Genomic DNA, 24,444 nt, shown 5'->3' with positions numbered 1-24,444 from the left:
GAAGGAACCAGTGGAGAGTGAGCGGTTGAAGATGGAAGTTAAGGAGGGGAGAAGGGACGGAGCGAGAGATTTCATGAGACGAGAGGGAATGGGGTCAGAATTACAGCTGGCCGGAGTAGCACTTGAGAGGAGGGAGGAGAGCTCCTCTGAGGACACTGCTGGGAAGGATGGGAGAGTAGCAGAGAGTGTGGAGAGCCGGGGGGATGGAGAAAGGGGGGAAGAGACTTTGGGGAGGTCGGACCTGATGGATTTAATTTTGTTAATGAAGTAGGAGGCCAGATCGTTGGGGGTGAGGGAAGGAGGAGGGGGAGGAACCGGGGGCCTGAAAAGGGAGTTGAGTGTACGGAAGAGCTGGCGGGGGTGATGGGCATGGGTGTCAATAAGGGAGGAGAAATAGTTTTGTCTGGCAGAAGAGAGGGCTGAGTTAAGGCAGGAAAGGATAAACTTGAAGTGAACGAGGTTGGCATGGTGTTTAGATTTTCGCCAGCAGCGTTCGGCAGCTCGACCATAAGAGCGAAGGAGGCGGACAGTGGCAGTGATCGAGGGCTGTGGGTTAGTGGTGCGAGAGCGGCGAAGGGAAAGGGGAGCGAGTGAGTCTAGCTGAGTAGAAAGGGTAGAGTTGAGAGCAGTAATCTGATCATCAAGACTGGGTAGAGAGGAGAGGGCGGCAAGGTGGGGTGTGAGGCGCTCCGAAAGATGGGTGGGGTCCAGAGAGCGGAGATCTCTGTGAGGGAGTAATACGGATTTACAGGGGAAAGGAGTGTGAGTGAGGAGGCAGGTGAGAAGATTATGATCAGAGAGAGGGATTTCAGAGTTGGTGAGGGTGGACACAGTGCAGCGGTAGGAGATGATGAGGTCGAGGGTATGACCAAGTTGGTGAGTGGGTGAGGTGGGGCGGAGGAAGAGGTTGGCAGCGTCAAGGAGAGATAGAAGGCGGGCGGCAGAGGAGTCGTTAGGGATATCCATGTGGATATTGAAGTCTCTGAGGATCAGAGTGGGCATGGAGAAGGAGAGAAGGAAGGTGAGGAAGGGGTCAAAGTCCAGTTATAGGCTAAAGGATGTGCTATCAAACATCCCCATTTTATTTTCCATCATTTAGTACTTCTCATTCATGAATTTATCCTCTTGAACCTATTGATGGGAAGCAGATTTAGCCTAGTGGAAAGAGTACGGGCCTGGGATTCAGAGGACCTGGGTTTTCATCCCGGCTTCACCACTCATTTGCTTTGTGAACTTGGGTAAGTCACTTGGCTTCTCTGGGCCTCAGTTTCCTCTTCTGTAAAATAGAGATTCAAGATCTGTCCTCCCTCCTATTTAGACTGTGAGCCCCATGTGGAACAGGGACTGTTTGACCTGATTAACTTGTTTCCCTCCCAGCCCTTAGAACAGTGCTTGACACATAGTAAGTGCTTAACAAATAGTATTATTATTATTATTGTTGTGTTTTCTGCTGGCACAACTTCTTGGGATAGTGAATGCTGTAGATATACTACTGCCTGAAAAACTTTTTCCCTTTTGTTTTGAATCTGCCACCTTCAAGCCTTTTACCACTAATAAAAGTGATATTTATTAAGCACGTGCTATGTATCAAACACTGTTCCAAGTGCTGGAGTAGATACAAGATGATCAGATTAGACACAATCTCCAGCCCACATATATTTCTTGATTTCTTTTAGACTGTGAACCCACTGTTGGGTAGGGACCGTATATGTTGCCAATTTGTACTTCCCAAGCGCTTAGTACAGTGCTCTGCACATAGTAAGCGCTCAATAAATACGATTGATGATGATGATGATGATTTTTGTAAACTTGACCTGTGCCTCCTCTCGGCCTTTGTCTTTCCAGATGGAAAATTCTAAACTTCCCCATCTATATCCTCAGATGGAAGCTGCTCCAACCTCGTGTTGATTTTGGTTTCCCTTCTCTGTACCTTCTCCAGCTTTATGTCCTTTTTTCAAGGCTGTGACCAGAATTTACAGCAGTATTTCCAGGTGCCATCATATCATCCAAATCCTAAGATTTGGTTGTGTTTACTATATCAATTTGAAATATCTTGTGTCTTAACACAATTTCATCCAGTACCACTGATTTGTCTATGAAAAATTATTTGGGTTTATAAGCTCCCTAAGGTCTTCAATAAAGTCAGAACTAAGGAATTCCTTGACCCTCTAGGCTATCTCTTTCATCCTTAAGTACACCTTTTTCACTGCAGTTAACAAGTGCCCCCACTTTCCCTAGCTGTCTTCCTCTTTTCATCCTTCGCTCTTATGCTCGAGCTGCCGAACGCTGCTGGCGAAAGTTTAAACACCATGCCAACCTCGTTCACTTCAAGTTTATCCTTTCCTGCCTTAACTCAGCCCTCTCTGCCAGACAAAACTATTTCTCCCTCCCTTATTGACACCCATGCCCATCATCCCCGTCAGCTCTTCCGTACATTCAATTCCCTTCGCAGGCCCCCGGGTCCTCCCCCTCCTCCTTCCCTCACCCCCAAAGATCTGGCCTCCTACTTCATTAATAAAATTAAATACATCAGGTCCGACCTCCCCAAAGTCACTCCCCCACCTTCCCAAACCCCCCGGCTCTCAACACTCTCCGCTACTCTCCCATCCTTCCCAGCAGTATCCTCAGAGGAGCTCTCCTCCCTCCTCTCAAGTGCTACTCCGGCCAGCTGTGCTTCTGACCCCATTCCCTCTCATCTCATGAAATCTCTTGCTCCGTCCCTTCTCCCCTCCTTAACTTCCATCTTCAACCGCTCACTCTCCACTGGTTCCTTTCCCTCTGCCTTCAAACATGCCTATGTCTCCCCCATCCTAAAAAAACCCTCTCTTGACCCCACCTAACCTTCTAGTTATTGCCCCATATCCGTCCTACCATTCCTTTCCAAACTTCTTGAACGAGTCGTATACACGTGCTGCCTCGAATTCCTCAACACCAACTCTCTCCTCGACCCCCTCCAGTCTGGCTTCCGTCCCCTACATTCCACGGAAACTGCCCTCTCAAAGGTCACCAATGACCACCTGCTTGCCAAATCCAACGGCTCATACTCTGTCCTAATCCTCCTCGACCTCTCAGCTGCCTTCGACACTGTGGGCCACCCCCTTCTCCTCAACATGCTATCCAACCTTGGCTTCACAGACTCCGTCCTCCCCTGGTTCTCCTCTTATCTCTCCGGTCGTTCATTCTCAGACTCTTTTGCAGGCTCCTCCTCCCCCTCCCATCCCCTTACTGTGGGGTTCCTCAAGGTTCAGTTCTCGGTCCCCTTCTGTTCTTGATCTACACTCACTCCCTTGGTGACCTCATTCACTCCCACGGCTTCAACTATCATCTCTACACTGATGACACCCAAATCTACATCTCTGCCCCTGCTCTCTCCCCCTCCCTCCAGGCTCGCATCTCCTCCTGCCTTCAGGACATCTCCATCTGGATGTCTGCCCGCCACCTAAAACTCAACATGTCCAAGACTGAACTCCTTGTCTTCCCTCCCAAACCCTGCCCTCTCCCTGACTTTCCCATCACTTTTGACGGCACTACCATCCTTCCCGTCTCACAAGCCCGCAACCTTGGTGTCATCCTCGATTCCCCTCTCGTTCACCCCTCACATCCAAGCCATCACCAAAACCAGCCGGTCTCAGCTCCGCAACATTGCCAAGATCCGCCCTTTCCTCTCCATCCAAACCGCTATCCTGCTCGTTCAAGTTCTTATCCTATCCCGTCTGGACTACTGCATCAGCCTCCTCTCTGATCTCCCATCCTCGTGTCTCTCCCCACTTCAATCCATACTTCATGCCGCTGCCTGGATTGTCTTTGTCCAGAAGTGCTCTGGGCATGTTACTCCCCTCCTCAAAAATCTCCAGTGGCTACCAATCAATCTGCGCATCAGGCAGAAACTCCTCACCCTTGGCTTCAAGGCTCTCCATCACCTCGCCCCCTCCTACCTCACCTCCCTTCTCTCCTTCTACAGCCCACCCCGCACCCTCCGGTCCTCTGCCACTAATCTCCTCACCGTGCCTCGTTCTCACCTGTCCCGCCGTCGACCCCCGGCCCACGTCATTCCCCTGGCCTGGAATGCCCTCCCTCCCAACATCTGCCAAGCTAGCTCTCTTCCTCCCTTCAAGACCCTACTGAGAGCTCACCTCCTCCAGGAGGCCTTCCCAGACTGAGCCCCCTCCTTCCTCTCCCCCTCGTCCTCTTCTCCATCCCCCCGTCTTACCTCCTTCCCTTCCCCACAGCACCTGTATATATGTATATATGTTTATACATATATATTACTCTATTTATTTTACTTGTACATATCTATTCTATTTATTTTATTTTGTTAATATGTTTGGTTTTGTTCTCTGTCTCCCCCTTCTAGACTGTGAGCCCACTGTTGGGTAGGGACTGTCTCTATATGTTGCCAACTTGTACTTCCCAAGCGCTTAGTACAGTGCTCTGCACACAGTAAGCGCTCAATAAATACAATTGATTGATTGAAGAGACTTTTGCTGTTAGCTTTTGTGCCCCTTGCAGAATGCTTTTGAAACTCCTTTCCTGTTTGACTCTAGGGACTTTCTGGTTGTCATTTAAGTGAACTTGCCATTTTTAAAAAGATCAATCAGTCATTCATTCATCCATTCAATCCTATTTAGCGCTTACTGTGTTCAGAGCACTGTACCAAGTGCTTGGGAAAGTACAACACAACAATAAAGAGTGACAATCCCTGCCCACAGCGAGCTCATTTATTGAGTGCTTACTGTGCAGAGTACTGTATTAAGTGCTTGGGAGAGTACACTATAGCAGAGTTGGTAGACATATTCCCTGCCCACAATGAAAAAGATGACTTACTTTTCCCACGTGGTAACATTTCTTTCTCTACCCAGGCAAGGGTCATACCGTGATTGTTGGGGGGTATGGCATGATTTGTGGCTCAGCTATGACTTTTTGTAGATTACTTGAAATATCTGAGTCACTGAGACCCAAATGACTTTGAGGGATCTGAAATATTTAGATAATGTGCTAGTGTAGACCCAGTCTCTGATTTCCTCCACATGCACAGGTTTCCAGGAAAAACAAACAAAAAGAGAATACAGAAAGAGGCACAATGTTTGAATTTTCTCATTAGACCATCTTCTTCCCCACCTAGAAGAACTGATACAGGGTCTGTATCAGTTGTGCAAGCAAGTTTTTTTTTTTAATAAGCTTACAGGCTACTAAATAATTTTTACCACTCATTTTTTTTAATTAGGAGGATTACTTCACAACCTCCTAGTTGTTAATCAGAACTACCCATCAACGTCATCATCAGTGGTATTTATTGAGCACTTACTATTTGCAGGGCACTGTACTAAGTGCTTGGGAGAATATAATAGAGTTGGCAGACATGTTCCATGCCTACAATGAGCTTACAGTCTAGAGGGGAGACAGATATTATAAACAATTTTAATATCTAATTTATAGCTATGTGCATAAGTTTTCTGGGGCTGAGAGTGGGGCAAATATCTAATGCCCAAAGGTCATAGATCCAAATGCCTACAAAACAAAGAAAGGAGAGGGAGCTAGTGAAAAGAAAGCTTAATTGGGGAAAAACTCTTGAAGGAGATGTGACTTTAATAAGGTTTGGAAGGTGGGAGAGTGGTAGCTTGGTATATAGGGAGAGGGAAGGAATCCTGGGCCAGAGGGAGGACGTGAGAAACAGGTTGGCAGTGAGATAGACAAAATTGGAGTACAGTGAGTAAGCTGGTGCTAGAAGAGCGAAGTGTGCGGGCTAGGCTGTCATAGTGAGGTAAGGTTGGAGGGGGTGAGGTACAGTGCTTTGCACACAGTAAGCACTCCATAAATACGATTGAATGAATGAATGATTGAGTGCTTTGTATCTGATAATAAGGAGTTTCTGTTTAATGTAGAGGATGATAGGCAACCACTGAAGGTTCTTGAAGAGTGGGGAGACATGGACTGAATTTTTTTTTTTTAAGAAAAATGATCCATGCAGCAGAGGGAAATGTGGGCTGCAGTGGGGAGAGACAGGAGTCAGGGAGGTCAGCGAGGAAGCAGATGCAGTAGTCAAGGTAGGATAGGGTAAGTGCTTGGATCAGCGTGGTAGTTTAGATGGAGAGGAAAAGGAAGATTTTAGCAATGTTGCGAAGGTAGAACCAACAGGATTTGGCGTCAGATTGAACATGAAAGTCAGTATGTACAGAAATGCATAATGTAGAGAAGCAGCATGACCTAGTGGAAAGAACACAGGACTAGAAGTCAGGAGACTTACATTCTCATCCCAGGTCCATCACTTTCCTGCTGTGTGACCTTGAGCGGTCACTTGACTTCTCTGTGCTTCAGTTTCCTCACATGTAAAATAGGGATTAAATACCTCATCAATCGTATTTATTGAGCACTGTGTGCAGAGTACTGTACTAAATGCTTGAGAGAGTATACTATAGCATAGTTGGTAGACATGTTCCCTACCCACAAAGAGCTTACAGTCTAGAGCATGCCTGACTTCTTCCTTCTTGGACTGTGAGCCCCATGTGGGACAGAGACAAATACCACTATTATTATTATTATTATTATTATTATTAGTGCATTGAGTGGTTTTGGTGCACAAGTGCTGAGGTGGTAGTTGGAGGATACAACCTCAGTTGAAGGAAAAAATAATTGGGGGGTGAATTTGGGATAAGGTCACTTTTAGACTTATTAAGCTTAAGGTGCCAGTGGCACACCCAGAGATGAGCTCCACGTAGCCTTCTCCTCACGTCCTCAATTCCCTTCTATCCCTTACCCCCATCCACTCTCTCATCCTTCCCTGCTGTCTCTCACGAGGAGTTCTGCCTGCCTGCTTTCAAAATCGACCCCCGCTATTTGTGCCTCTTCCCTCTCACCTTCTATAAACACTTGTGTCCACTCTCCTTCCCTTCCTGATCACCGTCTTCAATTGTTTACTCTCTGATGGTTCCTCCCTTCTGGCTTCAAACATGCCTAAGGCTCCCATATACTAGAAAAAGCCTACTTTGGATCCCACCGCACCCTCCAGCTATTGCCCCATCTCCCTGTTCCTATTTCTGTTCAACCCCCTCAGAAGAGTTGTGTACACACATTGCCTCCATTGAGAGTGCCCTTTCCAAGGTCACCAGTGATCTCCTCCTTGCCAAATCTAATGACCTCTACTCCGTCCTAATCTTCTTTGTCCTCTAAGATGCCTTTGACACTGTGGACCACCCCCTTCTCCTTGGTTTTATCAACATAGTTCTCTCCTGGTTCTCATTTTACCTCACTCCTCCTCAGGATCTTTGGCTCCCCTTCCGCCTCTCACTCCATAATTGGTGTGAGATGGGGGAGGGGCGGTCCCTCATTGCTCAGTTCTGAAAAGAAGAACATGTGTGTGTAGGAGGAGTGGTGAGGGATATTCTTGCCCCCTGCTCCCACAGAAAGACTCACTGGCCATTCCAGTTTGAGTTCACCCAAGCCACTTAACCTCAGCAGAAATGCAGAATGGAACTCTCTAAGAAAGCAACATTCTCAAAGCTCTTCTGCTTTCTCTTAATTTATACCTGGTTACCCAAAAGGCCAAGTGCCTTAAATGAAAGGAACCCAGGGTGTTTTTTGTTTTTGTTTTTTTTCCAACTTGACGTCCATTGTGAATAGTTGTGGATGATGAATTCATTTATTCAGTGCCTTTTTTTCATAATTTGGTATTCTTTGATTGTATGTGAGGCCTGAATTGGACAAGTGAATAAACCATTTGTAATTATCCATCCATCTTCTGAGGAAAATCCATTGCTCTTCAATTGAATCGACCAAGTGTACTGCCGGAAGTCAATAAAGCACTGTTTAAAAAACTTGTGCCTTAAAGGTATGAACAAGTACAGTAGCAATGATAAAGGCAAATGACCAAATTACTTGCTTTTCTCTCATTTTATTTTCCAGTGAATTCTTCATGCCAGGACTGGTGGATACCCACATTCATGCACCTCAATATGCTTTTGCTGGATGTAACGTAGATCTGCCCCTCCTGGAGTGGTTAAACAAGTACACATTTCCAACTGAATTGAAGTTCAGAAAAATTGAATTTGCTGAAGAGGTGTACACCAGGGTTGTAGTAAGTACCACCCACATAAGCTATTTGTGGTCCTGAATGGGAACCACGGTCAACACAGCAAACCTACAGAAAGGAGACAGGTCAGCCTAGCATGCAATAATCAGAAGTGGGGTAACTGCCTTGGAGCAGAAAGCTTCGGGAAGATCCTGACAAATGCAACAGGATAGCAACGAGCACATGACACAGGAGGAATTGTTAGTCAACTGTCAGTCTTATCAGCCACACAGGAGCACATGGATATAACATCTCATCATCAGTAGTATCTTTTTTGATCCTGAAGGACAGCTATGTTTGGGTGTTTTCAGGTCGCCCGTAATCTTAGCTCGTAATCACATGCCAGGGATACCATCTACTCCCCCCTCTTGGCTTTTCAGGAGCCCTGTGGTGCACGACCAAAGGAAACCACAGGAAAGATGATGGTCACATTTGGTTACTGTCATCCATTTTAAGAATGATGCTGGAGCTGTCTCTTCCTGAGAGGTTTGCCTGTGAGGAAGGACAGAGGAATGGAGGCTCAGGATGGAGAAGGAGAGAGGCTGGGGTATTCAGCAGTTGCTGAGCAACATGAAAACCCTCCAGGGCCTGCAAATACCACGTCACATTTGCCAGCAGTAGGACCCTGAAATGACCTGAGACTTAGAGCAGTCTTAGGGGAATCACTCCAGACTGCAGACATCCAAGGGCAATCTGGGTCAGGTTAGGGTGGCTCCCAATTTGGGGAACCCCACAAAGTGACTCTGGGTTCAGAGTTCCTCCTCCTCCCCGCCTTCCCAGGCTTCCAGAGGGCTCTAGGGGTGGGCCAGGAATTCTGGCTAGTTCTCCAAGCCCATCAGGATCCTGGGGGGGAGGTGATCTGGAACTGATTGCAGGCCCCCAAGGCTTTTGGAAGCCCACGCTGCCCAGCGCCTCACCTATGCCTCCTCTCCTGCCTCCCCCTCCCGTTTGACTGCAACCCCAATATGGCACTGGAAGATGGGGTACCTTGATAACATCCACGACTTAACATTGACCAAGCTTGCCATGCCCTTTATGTGGCCTTGACTGGGATCTAAGCCCTGGTAGTGCAGTCCACATAGTCGGTGCTGGCTAAGCTGCGTATCAACTGAAAGCGGTGGGAGGGGTGTTCCCTCCCACAGTCACCTTCTCTTCTTTTCTCTACAGTTCCCCATCCCTATTGCTGTGCGGTCATGGGCCTCAGAGCCAGGTCACACTTGCCAGGTGGTGGGTGGTGGGAGGCATACCTGAGGTTGATAGCTTGGGAGGAAAAGAGTCAAGTAGGTGAATGTTCAAATTGCCATTCTTGAGTGCCCCTTCCTCTTCCTGCTGCTGTATCCTCTGCCACTCAGCTGGAAAGTGATGGTGCAGAGGTAAGTATCATGCCAGGCACCCAAGCTCCCTGGCCCTGATACTAGCCCAGCCACGAAGCACCTTTTTTTCCAGGATAGGGCAGGCAACCGCTTTGCCGCTCACTTCCTCTGTTCTCTGGTCAAGAAATTCTCAGGGTTCTTCTGCAGTGGTCCCATATTTTGATTGTACCATTGAAACTTTGAATTGCATTGGTTCAGTTGTGGCAGAAGCTGAATTAGGCAAATGTCCTGGAAGTCTTGTGCAGGGTTCATCCACTCTGCCCAGTCCCAGCCTTGGAGAAGAGGCAAAGCAAAGTTTCAGGAGTTTATTCTCTGTTTTATTCCCCCAAGATTTTAATATGGTGCTCTGCCCAAGGTAGGTGCTTAGTAAATGCCACTAATGGATTGCTTAAGGATTCAACTTTATTCCCATGCCTCTGAGTGTAATTCTATTTTATCAGAATTCTTGCCCATGAAGGAAACAGAAACTATTGGGATGATTTTTCATGAACAGAAATCCTTAGCTAGGTGAGATTGAGAAATCACATGGAGACACTAGTAATTTGCATTTCTCTTTCCACAATCCTCACTTAGTTGACTATGTTGGAGGGACATATTCTTTTCCCCCATCAAAATCCATCCCGCATGAAGGCAAAGGAAATGTTTTCATCTTATTTTTAAAAAAGTGAATTGTGTTTCCCTGTCATTTGAGTCACATAGCTGCATTTGGTGGGAGTAAGCCTGGTTTCACTACTTATTTTTAGAGGAGAACCCTAAAGAATGGTACAACAACAGCTTGTTACTTCGGGACAATTCACACCGACTCATCCTTGCTCCTGGCTGAAATTACAGGTAAGAAGATAAATGAATCATTTCCAAGAATATAATGCAAAAAAGGTCAGCGCCATGCTGAGAATCCATCAGGGGGAATATCCTGGATATTACCCGTATTTCCAATTGCTTTATTTTGGCCAGTGATTTAAATCAGTGTTTTGCTTTTCTAATGACCTCTGAATACTTTTTGTAATTGATCAATCAATTGTATTGAGCGCTTCAGGCGTGCAGAGCACTGTACAAAGTGCTTGGGAGAGTACAATGTAACGGAGTCGATAGGCACGATACCTACCCACAATGAGCTGAAATAGTTTGAGTAGTTGTGACTTCTAGGAAATTTTGGTGACATCCAAAGGGAAGAAGTGACATCCTCAGATAGAACTTGCTGCTGGATCTTCTGATCCCAACCAGGTTGATTTGTAAGGGGCCCCTGGGGAATTAGGGTATCTCTAATACCAGTTAATTGGTTGGAGGAGATTGGAAGCGGCATGGCCAATGAAAAGAACATGGGTCTGGGAGTTAGGGGACCTGGGTTATAATCCGGCTCGACCATTTGCCTGCTGTATCACCTTAGGCAAGTCACTTAATGTCTCTGTGCCTCAGTTTCACCATCTGTAAAATGAGGATTAAATACTTGTTTCCCCTCCCTCATAGACTGTGAGCCCCGTGTGGTTAGACTGTGAGCCCGTGTGGTACAGGGACTGTCCAACCCCGTTATCGTGTATCTGCCCCAGCATTAGTACAGTGCTTGGTACATAGTAAGCACTTAAATGCTGTTATTATTTGTCTAGATTTGGCCCAGGATCTGTTAAAATAGAAGCCCAAATGCAGGGCTAGGCCATGTGTGTAGTGGAGGTGGGAATAGCCATGGGCTAAATGTTCGAGGAGATAACTTTATGCTTATTTACATTTATAAATAAATTGTAGAGTACAGTGCCCTCCTAGGTTGTAATTTTAATGAGTGCTTATTGTCCCCAAAGACCTGAGAATTGTTGTCAATCATCCTAATAGAGGGGTTAAAGGAGAGAAGGGGAGAATTGAAGGCAGGGAAAAACTGTGTTGATTCATATTTGTGAACTGTTAGTACAATAACAACTAATTTTTATAGTAAAGTAGGGCTTTTTGTGTTTGAGAATGAAAAGCACATACACTAAACCCTGCAATGAAAATGGTGGTTTTTACAAAAACAAAACAAAAACAAAAAACTGTGTCTTACTCAAAGCCCCCAGTATGGCTCTGTGTGGGTTTTTGTTTTATCAGAGGGTTGTTCCTTTGGCCCATTCCAGGGCTCAGTCATCCAGTTGGGCTGAAGGGTGCTGATGAATGTGATCAAACCATGAGTTTGGGAAAATCACGGGGTCAACGGTTTTATTTCTTTGGTGTCTTTCAGATAAATTTGGTCAGCGAGCATTTGTGGGCAAAGTGTGCATGGATATGAACCCAAGTGTTCCAGAATACAAGGAAACCACTACTGAGTCTGTCAAGGAGACAGAGAGGTAAAATGGTGATATACTTCTCCAGGTGAAAGTGGGTGGCTCTATTGTAAAGATGTGGATAGAACTACTGAAAGTGCGAATTAGAGAGTGAAAAAGGCCCCTTGATGCAAGAGGGACTTATATGGAGCATTTTCAAATAAATGTGTGGTGATTGTGTGGTGCAAAAAAATGAGGAAGTGTGAACAATTGTAGGTGGGGTAATGTGGCCTAAAATCTCTTTGGGAGCCCGTTGCTCTCCCCTCATAGAGAGGGAGTGGTATCTTGGAAGTGGGAACCAAGATTCCCCAGAACCCATTTATCCAAGAAGAGGAAGGGTACAGTGCTCTGGGTCCTGTACGATCCCCCCAGAGGCCCTTGGGGCCATGGCCCAGTGTTGAGTGAGGACGAAGTGGGGCAAAGCCAAGGGCCACCCAACTCCATTTTGCTCTTCGGTATAGGGGAGAGAAGCAGGTCTTACCTAGCTAAGCACACTGAAAACTTGCATAGGCAGTCCCCACTTCTGCTGCACCCTCCTTGCCAGCATGCAGCTCGGACTCAGCTGCCCTAGGTTTGAGAAGTTCAATTTATCCCGTGCTTCAGATTTCCTGCCTATAAAATGGAGGATAGAAAAAAATATCCTCCTCCTTTCCAGCCTCAAAGATAAATCAATCATATTTATTGAGCACTTATCATGTGCAGAGCACTGTACCAAGTGCTTAGGAAAGTTGAGTGTAACAGAGTTGGTAGAAGATGGTGTGCTGGTGAGTGTGCAGTTCCTTACATGGAATGTAATACTAATAATAATGATAATGATGGAATTCATTAAGCATTTACTACATGTCAAGCACTGTTCCAAGCGCTGGGGTAGATACAAGCTTATTAGGTTGGACACAGTCCCTGTCCCACCTGGGACTCACAATCTTAATCCCCATTTTTCAGATGAGGTAACTGAGGCACAGAGAAGTGAAGTGACTTGCCCAAGGTCACACAGCGGACAAGTGGGAGAGCCGGGATTAGAACCCATGCCCTTCTGACTCCTAGGCCCATTCTCTATCCACTACACCACGTGGCTTCTCACTAATGCTGAAATTGTGCTCTTCTCCCACTTTCAATTATTTAAGAATGAATTAATAGGAAACCGTCCTCCTTTTGATTATGACTTCCTTATCTCTCTGGGGTCCCGCCCTCCGGAGCAGACCCCTATGGCCAGGCCAGGAGGAATGGGGTTTCTGGAGCATGGTTCCCCGCTTCCCGGGACTCACACCTGCAGCATTTCCAGAGGGGATAGGGGAGCGGACTGGGGGGTGGGTACCAGGCTGCCGTCAGATTGCATCATGTAACTGGCAGATGCCAATCGTAGGGGACGCAGCACCATGTTGGGTCGCAATTCAACCACTTCTATTAGGGATTGGTGGATTTAATAGGACACCTAGACACATTCATCATCCAATCAAATGCCTCTTATGCAAATTGCACACATGTACAACTCCCCCACTTCTTGGATGGACTCTCCTGGAGATTTTTGAGGTGATGCATTTGAGTGACTGTCTAGGACTGAGAGATAGTGTGGCCTAATGGGAAGGACACAAGCCTGGGAGCCAGAGGACCTGTGTTCCAATCCTGGCTCTGCCACTTGCCCACTGTGTGACCTTGGGCAAGCCACCTGACCTCTCTATACTTCATTTTCCTCATCTACAAAATAGGGATTGATTGTCTGTTCTCCCTCCTACTTAGATTGTTGAACCCTAAGTGGGATAGAAACTGTGTCCATTCTGATTTTCTCGCATCTATCCCAGTGCGTAGTACAGTGATTGTCACTTAGTAAGAGCTTAACAGTTATCATTATTATTAGGACACAAAAGCCCCAGTAGTACTGTTAAAGTGAAGGGCCAGTGCTGAAATGATAGAGTTCCAGGACAAGACAGATTCCCAGTCCCAGGGTTTTTTGCTGAGAGAGTCATTTCTCCAGCCTCACTTAGTTAACCTTAGGTAAATCAGCTACAAAATGCCAGTGGAGGTGTCTAAACTGTCACTGTGACTAATGTAAAATTGACACCTGAGTAGTGGCCATATGTCCTGCAATTTCCCTTAATGTGTTTAGTCACACTCATTCAATCGTATTTATTGAGCACTTACTGTGTGCAGAGCACTGTACTAAGCGCTTGGGAAGTACAAGTTGGCAACATATAGTGATGGTCCCTACCCAAAAACAGGCTCACAGTCTAGAAGGGGGAGACAGACAACAAAACAAAACATGTGGACAGGTGTCAAGTCATCAGAATAAATAGAAGTAAAGCTAGATGCACAAGTAAAGCTAGATGCACAAGTTTAAGTGCTTACTATGTGGCAGGCAGTGGAAACAGTATTCCTCTACTCCAATCCTTTCCCAATGGCTAGCAGCTCTTTCCTTTGAAAGGGAGAGGTAAGAGTAGACCAGAATCAAATTGCACTGAGAGCTCAGCGAACATATTTTTTCTGGTATTTATAAGTGCTTACTATATACCGGGCACTGTACTAAGCACTGGGGTAAATTCATTCATTCATTCAATCGTATTTATTGAGCACTTACTGTGTGCAGAGCACTGTACTAAGCACTTGGGAAGTACAAGTTGGCAACATATAGAGATGGTCCCTACCCAACAGCGGGCTCACAGTCTAGAAGGGGGAGACAGACAACAAAACAAAACATGTGGACAGGTGTCATCAGAATAAATAGAAGTAAAGCTAGACGCACAAGTTTAAGTGCTTAAACTCCCCCTCAATCCATATTTTCTTCTTAATAGAGTAAATGTAGCACAGCTTAAGGCACATGTGTATCCTCCCTAGAAAATTGAGGAACAGCTTTCTACTTTCCATGAACTGGAGGCTGAGAGCTTTATAATAACTCTTAAATCCCCACATGGCGAAAGAGCTTCACTACAGTGCATGAAGCAGAGTATACAGCAGCATGCTAGAAATAGAGTTGAAAATAGTAGAATGGATTTGGTGCCGTGGAAACGTGTATGAACAAGCCAAATGAAGGGGTGGCTTTATGCTTGTGTTAGACTATATAATTATGTTTTCAGTGGATTTTATGCACCTATGTCTTTGGTTTCAAATGATAAAGTGAAGTAATTATTACATGTCTGTCTTTAGTAGTGATGAAGATTTTTCAAGGTTTGAGTTTTCAACTCTATGCGTAAAATTGGGGCATGTGGAGAACATGTTTTTAAAAAGCGTATTCATTTCTGGATTTCTCAATTGCCATTTGTTGTTTTGCTTCAGGTTTATTACCGAAATGCTACAAAAGAATGTAAGTACATTTGCCTTTGCACAGCAGCATATAGCTCTATCATCTCCATCTGGTAATGAGTAAGATGGCTTCTCTGTAAATCATGGCCAGTTCAATTCTGGGACCACCCAAGCTGGTTCTTGGTTTGGGGCTTTCGCCTATAGGTTCTTTAGTCAATGTCCCAGGACCATAAAGCAGTACTAGTTGGTTAGCCCATTGATTGGTTGTGGAATAGACAGACATAAATCCATCAAGGAATCACATTTTGGTCAGTACCAAACAATCAATTGCCTATGCACTTGAATCTGTTCCCCTTAAGCACTTTGATATTCACCCCTCCCCCAGTCCCACAACACTTATAAATTACAGATGGAAATGTTAATTTTATTGTCTGTTTCTCTGTCAAGACTCTGAGCTCCTTGCGGGCAGGGACCATGTATGTGTACGTATTCTTTACTAGTGTCCTCTCACAAGTGCTTAGTGCAGGGATCTGTACACAGTAAGTGTTCAATAAATACCATTGATTAATTGATTTTTCTATATGGACAAAACTCCAAAGTCAGTCAGTCAGTCAATTGTATTTATTGTGCAATTACTGTGTGCAGAGCACTGTACTAGGCGCTTAGGAGAGCACGATAGTCTTCCTGTGTCCACAGGAGTGAGAGAGAGGGATTAAAAAAAAGCCATTGAAGGAAATTACCATTCTTTTGCATGGGTGACCTAATTCTCAGTTTCCTCTGTACCTAAAGATTTTTAGGCTTAGCGTTCCCATTGACTCCAGGTTTGTGGGGAAGAAGCAGGCAGACAGATGTGGGAGGTGAAAATCAAGCTCATGGAGGATGGAGAAAGAGTTGGGGTGGAGATTCTCCAGGCTTCGGTTTCTGTGGTGAATGTCCAGGGTGACTGAAAGCTGTAGCAGTATGATCCTAATTCCATGTTTTCACACTGTGCTAGCTTTGGACTCTCTCCTGCATCAGAGGGGTGCCCATAATCGCTATATAAACTGTCTTTGGAATGTTTTCAGTATCCAAGGGTGAAGCCCATAGTGACACCACGTTTTTCACTTTCCTGCACTGAGGCTCTGATGAGTGAACTTGGGGACTTAGCACAGGCCCACGACCTGCATATTCAGGTATGTTGCATGGTTTCTCTACTTTGCCTCGATTTGAATGATTTCCCTGGGCCCACTAGACCGTTAGGTTCCTGAGGACAGGGATCATGTCTACTGACTCACCCAAGTGCTTAGTACAGTGCTCAGTAAATACTATTGGTTGATTGACCCCCACACCCTGAAGGTAGTCTCTAGCTCATCCCCAAATACACCCTTCTATTGACACTGCACTTCATCCCCAGCCAGATTTTATGTCTCAGTGCATACCAACCCTCTCCCACCCCAAATTGCCCAGAAAGAAATCCTTCCCAAAGAGACATTTTTATAAGAAACTAAGCCATTTCACAAAACCAGGTGTTTATCAGGTTACTATAGCAGACTCTTGTGTTAGAAGCTTTTCCCCCAGCTATATTTTATTTGAAATGTTTTCAGAATAATATATCTTTTTAAGGGGAAACTAGCTACCTTTTGATAAATAAAGGATCTATATCCCACCTTATAAAGATGCATTTAAGAAATGCCAAGTGTCTTACTTTAAAACCAGTAACATGAGTGCATCTTACTGTGTCATTAACTTGCTGCAATTTAGAAATAAAGCACTTTTTAAAGCTTACAGCTGTGTTAAAATTGGGAGAGGGTTTTGGTTTTTTTTAATACGAGTCTTAATTATATGCTCTACTGAAATTCCTGTACTTTAACATTATTACACTTGGTTACCAGAAAGGGCAGGTGAGGAAAAAAAAAATTATTCTTCATCTTTTTTGTGATGGTGTGTTTTTAGAATTTGCCTTTTTTAAGTCCATTAACCTTTTGCTGCTTGTTCTTCTCACGCGCCATCCTTAGTATTAGGAACACCAGGAATTTGTGATCAGTAAGAGTTTGCATTATTGATGTACACCAAGATCCCAGAGAATGTTTTCCCTAGTGACCGGGGTCAAATCAGAAAAGTTGCTACTCTCCTCCCTCACCCTACCTTGGAAAGGAAGGAGATTGCTATAGCCAGACACATTAATGTTACAGTTTTTGTGTTTTTCTTTCTTTTTCCAAAACTCATCATCAAAATATAAAGTGAGGAGTAGTTCTCCTCACCTTCTCTTTTCTCCTCCTTTTCTATGGACACCCATTTCCGATAACAGTGTCATGCACAGATGCTTCTGATGATAAAAGCCCTTGATGCAATTGTAGAAATTTCTCATCTGCTTGGGTAATTCACAATTGCCACCAGTTTTCCCGAGGCTACTCTGATTGTAGTCAGGGAGGGGAGAAGGTGTAAGAAGGAGGGAGAGAGAGGACAGTTAACACTTTTGCTAAGGACACTTGCAACATCCTCTTTTGGTGCCCCAGAGCTCCAGGCAAAGACAGAGGTATTGGATTAATAATAACAATAATGATAATAATTTTGGTATTTGCTGTTATTAGTACTCTCTGCCTCTTTCTGGGGCCAGACTTGGTTAATGGCATACAAGGAGCTTTGGGTTGGAGGTGGCGAGAGAATTGGGAGCTTCTGACCCTGGGAGATTTGGCCAGCTACTGCTCATTCCTGGCCCACAGGGGAGCAGCCTCCTTATTTCCCTCAGGATGCTTAAACAGGCTGGCCCAGATGGTTCCTACCGTTGCTGAGTCAGCTGTGTCTTCTCCCAGCTTACAGTCAGCGCTTTTTCCTCTCTTACAGAGCCATATCAGCGAGAATCGTGATGAAGTTAAAGCTGTGAAAGAACTCTTTCCCAATTATAAAAACTATACTGATGTGTATGACAGAAATAAGCTTCTGACTAACAAGGTAATTTACAGACATTTACCGGAACTAGGATGTGTAATAGGTGGCAGTTTCTAAAGCAGAGATCGTGCCGACCCTAGTAGATAATGTAGACCAAGATTTCCCTTTGTTTCAAATTATGCAGATACCTCAGGCTAGTATTTGGGGATTTTTTTGACCTGAAGTATCTGGTCATTGAGGCCAAAAGATGTTTTTTAAATTATCCAGATAGAGTAGGCCTGAGCATACTGCTAAAATCTAATTTCTGGTCTTTCAGCTGGGAAACAAAAAATTATGGGCATTCATTTTCACTGGTTTTGTATCCAGAGCTTTATTACTACAGGAAACTTTTCTCTATTGCTGTCTTTTTTTCAAAGGGGCTTTCGTCGTGGAGTGGTTTGAGGATAGCTGTGGAATTTTTATAAAAAATATTTTAAATAAAATTACCACAAACCCAACAGTTAGTGAACATGTCAAACATTTGTGTTTCCTCCTGCCTGTGACTAGTAGAAGGAGAAATACATACTATACATGTCTTAGTTGCAAAGCATTTCTCAAAGAAAAGGGCAAATGCATTTGGGAGTTTAGCTAGCAAAGCAAATCATTGCTTATTCCATATTGGAAACTATTTGGGGGTAATGTCAGATTTATTTTGTTAAGTGTAGAATGAAATGAGGGTTTATTTATATGCCAAAAAACTCCCTGTGGGCAGGGAACAGGTCTACCAAATCTCTTGTATTGTACTCTCCCAAACACTCAGTATGGTGCTTGGCACACAGTAAGCCCTCAATAAATATCATTGATTGACTGAAACTTTACGGTGGTGCTAATGTCGTGCTTACTGAGTTATGACTAGCAAATAACTGGAAACACTATTTGTACCCATGATTGGCATAGCTGCTACAAGAGTTGATTAAAAAATAATGTTTTGCGTTTGGAAAATTCCATTGCTCCCAAAGTCTCTGAGGGGGACTTGAAAAAGAAATGGAATTTTCATCTACAGAACACACTCCCCGCTTTATTTCAGAAGGACTCTTTAAACCATATAGCCTGAGCAACCTCTGTTACAAGGTACCAACATTCCATGATGCCTTACTTCTGAAGAGGCATTTAAAATTATTTTGGGCTAATTCAAAGCTATATCAAAACGGACGCTGAAGAAATAAAAATCAATCTTTTCTTCACCATTACTGACCCCACACCTGTCCTGATAGAGGAAATTTTATGTTTCAACAATTCCGTTTAAAAATGAAATCAGAACAGACACAGCTCTGCAGATATTTCTCTGTGTCTGAGTTTGGGTAGAGAACTTAACCTAACTCTGACTCAGGTTCCCGTCAAAGGGGAAAAATACTGCTAAACTGCCTCACCAGGCTGTTGTGGAGCGTAAGTTGTAAAAACATGCTTGATTCAGGCTCAAGTAAACCCAGAGGACATGGCCAGGCCAGGTTTTCCAGAGGAGGAAAATTGCTTCTCCTGTCATGCAGGAATGGAAAGGTTCCACAGTGGGGTGACTGTCTCTCAGTGTTTTGGGGTGTAGATCCTCAAAGAACTGTGAGCCCCAAGTGAGAGCCGATTATCTGAGATCTATACCAGCGCTTCATATGGGGCTTAGCACATAGTAAGTGCTTAACAAATCAACCAATCAATTGTGTTTATTGAGCACTTACTGTATGCTGGGCACTGTACTAAGTGCTTGGGTGAGTACGATACAACAGAATTGGTAGACACATTCCCTGCCCTCAACGAGCTCACAGTCAAGAGAGAGAGAATACCACAATTATTATTAAGGTTGGGGAGGGTTACGGTCAGACAGTGAGTTGGTGACTGCACTCAAGTAGCTATGGGAATGGGGGGTGCAATTTTGCCTTCCACCCCCGCTCTCTTGGAAGTAATGCAAAGAAGTGGTGGTTCCAGCAGCTCTAGGAAAGCTTCTGGGAGAGGGGATGAATGTAGGATTCTTCCTCAGTCCAGGCAGGGTGTTTCTAGCCCTTTAGGGGCCTGAAAAAGACAACAGAGATGAGTGACTGCAGCAATCATTTTGCCAACAGTTAAATGCTTCATAAAAGTTCACATTTGTGACTGTCATAATAATAACAATAAATATTAATTTCATTCATTCAGTCAAATTTGAGTGCTTACTGTGTGCAGAGCACTGTACTAAGCAATTGGGAGAGTACAATACAACAATGAACAGACACACTTGCCCACAATGAGCTTACATTGCAACAACTGGGGTTATACCAACTATACTAGTACTAGATGGTTCTCTGGATTCTGAAGCAATAACCTAAAAGCTGTTCAATGGCAACCTCAGGGTAATGCCCCTTCACTGAGAAGCAGCATGGCCTAGTAGAAAGAGCATGGGCCTGAGAGTCAGAGGACCTGGGTTCTAATCCTTATTCCACCACTTGCCTGCTGTGTGACTTTGGGCAAGGGATTTAGCTTGTTCCCTCCTCTGCAGAATGGGGACTCAATACCTGTTCTCCCTCCTAACTTAAACTGTGAGCCCCATGTCAGACCTGATTATCGCATATCTAGCCCAGTGCTTAGTATAGTACCTGGTACATAGTAAGGGCTTAACAAATACCACAATAATTATTGTGATTATTACCTGCAGACGGTGATGGCTCATGGCTGCTATCTTTCTGATGAAGAGTTGAAGGTGTTCTACGAACGTGGAGCTTCAATTTCTCACTGCCCCAACTCCAACTTCTCGTAAGGATATTCATTGGAAGGACTGACTAGATTTAGATTTGGTGGGGGCAATTGGCTAGGGAAATTAGAAACAAAAGTTCTTTGTCTTCATTGTCACTGTGCCAGCCCGGCAAGGTTTAGCGGTATCGGTACATCACAGCTTCGGCCACATTGAAAAAGTAGCAGGCCAATTGAGAACTATGGCATTTCTAAAGGACGCTTTCTCCTTTTCAAGGTCATCTTTTGTCTTCCTGTCCTATCCACTCAGAGGAAAGATTTAGAGTGGTTGTGGGAGTGGGAGAAATAATGGCAGCTTGCTTTTGAGAGGTTGCCTCTTTTGATCAGTGTTCTATTTGGGGGAGGCTCCTGTGGTTGCCAAGCATCTTTTTAATGGTTTTACTTTAACCCCATAGTGGTAATGGTAATATCTTTTGTATTAGTAGTAACCAACCCGTTGAAGTACATGCTCTCCAGTCCTCTCCTCTCCAGTCCTTCCCTCCTCCTGCCCCTTCTTCAACTTTCCCGTCTTTCCCAGAAGTATTTCAAGGCATCTCCTGCCTTCTCTCAAAATCCATGCCCTCCATCTGTGCCTCTGTCCCCATCCCTTTGCACCTTATCAAAGCACTTGCCCTCTCCCGTCTTCCCTCCCTGACTACCTTCTTCCACTGTTTGCTCTCCAGTGGCTTCTTCCCCACTGCTTTCAAGCATGTCAATGTCTCTCCTATCTGGGGGGAAAATAAACCAAAACCCTCCCTTGACCCCATGGCTCCCTCCAGTTATTTTCTCCATCTCTCTCCTACCATTCCTCTCCAAACTCCTTGAGTGAGATGTCTACACCTGCTGTTTCCAGTTCCTCTCCTCCAGTTCTTCCTTGATCCCCTCCAATCTGGCTTCCATCCCCTTCACTCCACAGAAACCTTCCTTTCAGACGTCACAAATGATCTCCTTCTTGCCAAATCCAATGGCCTCTATTCCATCCTAATTCTCTTCAATTTCTCAGATGTCTTTAACACTGCCCACCACCCCCCTTATCCTGGATACATTATCCAACCTCAGCTTCTCTGACATTCCTCTCCTAGTTCTCCTCCTACCCCTCTGGCCTTTCATTCTCAGACTCTTTCATGGATTCCTGTTCTGCTTCCCATTCTCTAAATGTCGGAGTCCCTCAGGGCTCAGTTCTGGGTCTCCTACTGTTCTCCATTTACTCCCACTCCCTTGGAGAACTCATTTGCTCCCAAAGCTTCAACTATCACCTCTATATGGATGAGTCCCAAAATTTACATTTCCAGCCCTGATCTCTCTCCCTCTCTGCAATCTCACATTTCCTCCTGCTTTCAGTATATCCCTACTTGGAAGTCCCGCCAACACCTCAAACTTAACATGTCTAAAACAGAAACTCCTTAACTTCCCACCCAACCCCTGTCTTCCCCCTCACTTTCCCATCACTGTAGACAGCACCACCATCCTTCCTGCCTCACAAGCCCATAACCTTGCTGTCATCCTTGACTCACCTCTCTCATTTAACCCACACATTCAATCTATCAAAAAGTCTGGTCGGTTCAACCTTCACAACATTGCTAAAATCCGCCCTTTGCTCTCCGTCCAGACAGCTACCTTGTTAATCCAGGCACTTATTCTGTCCCTCCTTGATTACTGTAACAGCCTCCTTGCTGACCTTCCTGCCTCCTCTCTCTCCTCACTCCAGTCCATACATCACTCTGATGCTCAGGTCATTTTTCTACAAAAATGTTCAGCCAGGCTTTCCACTCCTCAAGAGCCTTCAGTGGTTACCCGTCCACCTCCACATCAAAGAAAAACTCCTTTAAAGCACTCAATCATTTTGTCCCCTCCTACCTTACCTCACTGTTCTTTTATTACAATCCAGCCCTCACACTTCGCTCCTCTAACGCCAACCTAAACTCACTGTACCTCGATCTCATCTATCTCATCGCCGACCTCTCGCCCACGTCCTGCCTTTGGCTTGGAACACCCTCCCTCTTCATATCTGACAGTCAATGACTCTCTCCATCTTCAAAACCTTATTGAAGGAACATTTCTTCTAAGAGGGCTTCCCTGACTAAGCCCTCATTTCCTCGTTTCCCACTCACTGCTGTGTCACCCTGATTTGCTCCCTTTATTCATCCCTCCCTCAGCCCCACAGCACTTATGTCCATATCCATAATTGATTTATTTATATTAATGTCCATTTCCCGCTCTAGACTGTGAGTTTGTTGAGGGCAAGGAATGCGTTTGTTATATTGTACTCTCCCAAGGGCTTAGTTCAGTGCTTTGCACATAGTAAGCGCTCAATAAATATGATTGATTGCTGTCTCCAACCTACAAGTTGCTTTCGCCCCACCCACCGCTGTCTGCCCATCTTCTGCCCCCTGTCGTTCTGCTGTCTTGGGTTTCCCCAGAGGAAGAATGAGAACTGCCAGACTCCTCAGCCGACTCGCTGAACAACACAGTGAATCTCCCCTTCCCTGACCTGGAAAATAGCCACTCATCCAGGATCCATCACCCTGTGTACCAGGCAAATAGCAGAGAATGCTGACTTAACTTCCCTTACTCCTTATGCCCCTCCTGTTGGGAGGAGGGACTGCTTTAAAGCAACATAAAATCCCAGCCTGACAGATAACTTACGTATCCAGAGCTGTTGCCCTCAGTTGGTTTTAAAGCTCTTTATCTGCCACTCTGTCTGAGCCACTAGGCTCTCTTTTTGCTCCTTCCACTGGTCCAGTTGTTCCAGATCTTGACAGTGCAGGGGAGTAGAAGCATATCGGTGAGCAAAGCCTCTTCTGACTCCAGGGCTCCATTTCTTCCTGCCCTGGATAGGTGACTTCTGCCTCATTTGACAGAAGTGCTTATGTATTTAGAGAGGCAGGGCAAAGAGTGTGGGGTCTGGAAGGTTTGCCATTGACTTGCTTCGTGATTTGGGAGCAGTTCATTTGAACTCATTGTGTTTGTTTCCTCGTCTGTAAAATGGGGATAATAATGCCTTCCTCTTCCTACCTCTGGGAATGCTGTGAGGGGGAAAAAAATGGCTTAAATGATGTGAAAGTGTTCTGGAAAAATGAAAAGCACTCTACAAGTCCGAGGAGGCATTATTATGATTATTGCTACTTTTATTATCAGCATATAAGCTGTTAACCCTTTGGCATTTAGAGGCCAAGCAGCAGAAATCAGCATGGCCTAGTGGAAAAAGCCCAGGCCTGAGAGTCAGAGGACCTTGCCTGCTGTGTGGGCTTGGGCAAGTCACTTCACTTCTCTGGTTCTCAGTTCCCTCATCTATAAAATGGGGATTCAATGCCTGTTCTCCCTCCTACTTAAACTGTGAGCCCCACGTGGGACAGGGGCTGTGTCTGACCTGATTAACTTGTATCTACAACAGTGCTTGACTCCTAGTAAATGCTTAACAAATATTGTAATTATTATTATAAACATGCCATTTAAAGATGATATGCATGCACATCTATTTTATTTGTTAAACAAGCACTGTCCTACGCTCTGGAGTAGCCACTTGGGGCTCACAGTTTAAGGGGGGGAGGGGTGTGTGTGTGTGTGTGTGTATATATATATATATTTGATTTCTATGTACTTATAAAGATATCTTTGTTCCATGGGTCTTTTTATTTTTTATGTTCCTGTCAATGTGTTTTATTTCATATTTGTTTTTAATTGTGTAGGTACTTGCCTGCCTGTTTGGCTAATCTCTTCAAAAAGGGTTTGTCGTATTCTTTTGTTTTGTTGTTGTTCCTTTGTCACTCTGCGTAACTCTGGGTGAAGTGCATTGTGCACAAATGGTGCTCAAAAAATAGCTTGGAAAAACATTTTCAGTAGCAGGCAAACCACTTTAATGTTTCATTCTATTTGGCCATAATGT

The 24,444-nt window shown here is 44.8% G+C and overlaps 1 protein-coding gene across 1 annotated transcript in view; it reads left to right on the top strand.

The window, feature by feature from the left end:
• The window catches only part of GDA (guanine deaminase), a 73,837-nt gene that overhangs the window by 31,697 nt on the left and 17,696 nt on the right, over positions 1–24,444 (top strand). Inside the window, exons 3-9 of the mRNA XM_038769491.1 lie at positions 7,900–8,071; positions 10,182–10,269; positions 11,642–11,747; positions 14,991–15,018; positions 16,022–16,129; positions 17,781–17,888; positions 20,485–20,582. Of these exons, the coding sequence (XP_038625419.1) occupies positions 7,900–8,071; positions 10,182–10,269; positions 11,642–11,747; positions 14,991–15,018; positions 16,022–16,129; positions 17,781–17,888; positions 20,485–20,582 (708 nt within the window). The remainder of the gene's footprint in view (positions 1–7,899; positions 8,072–10,181; positions 10,270–11,641; positions 11,748–14,990; positions 15,019–16,021; positions 16,130–17,780; positions 17,889–20,484; positions 20,583–24,444) is intronic.

Source organism: Tachyglossus aculeatus, chromosome X4, assembly GCF_015852505.1.
Source record: "Tachyglossus aculeatus isolate mTacAcu1 chromosome X4, mTacAcu1.pri, whole genome shotgun sequence".
Taxonomy (NCBI): domain Eukaryota; kingdom Metazoa; phylum Chordata; class Mammalia; order Monotremata; family Tachyglossidae; genus Tachyglossus; species Tachyglossus aculeatus.
The sequence above is the reverse complement of the archived record's forward strand: the minus strand, read 5'-3'. Positions and strand labels throughout refer to the sequence as shown.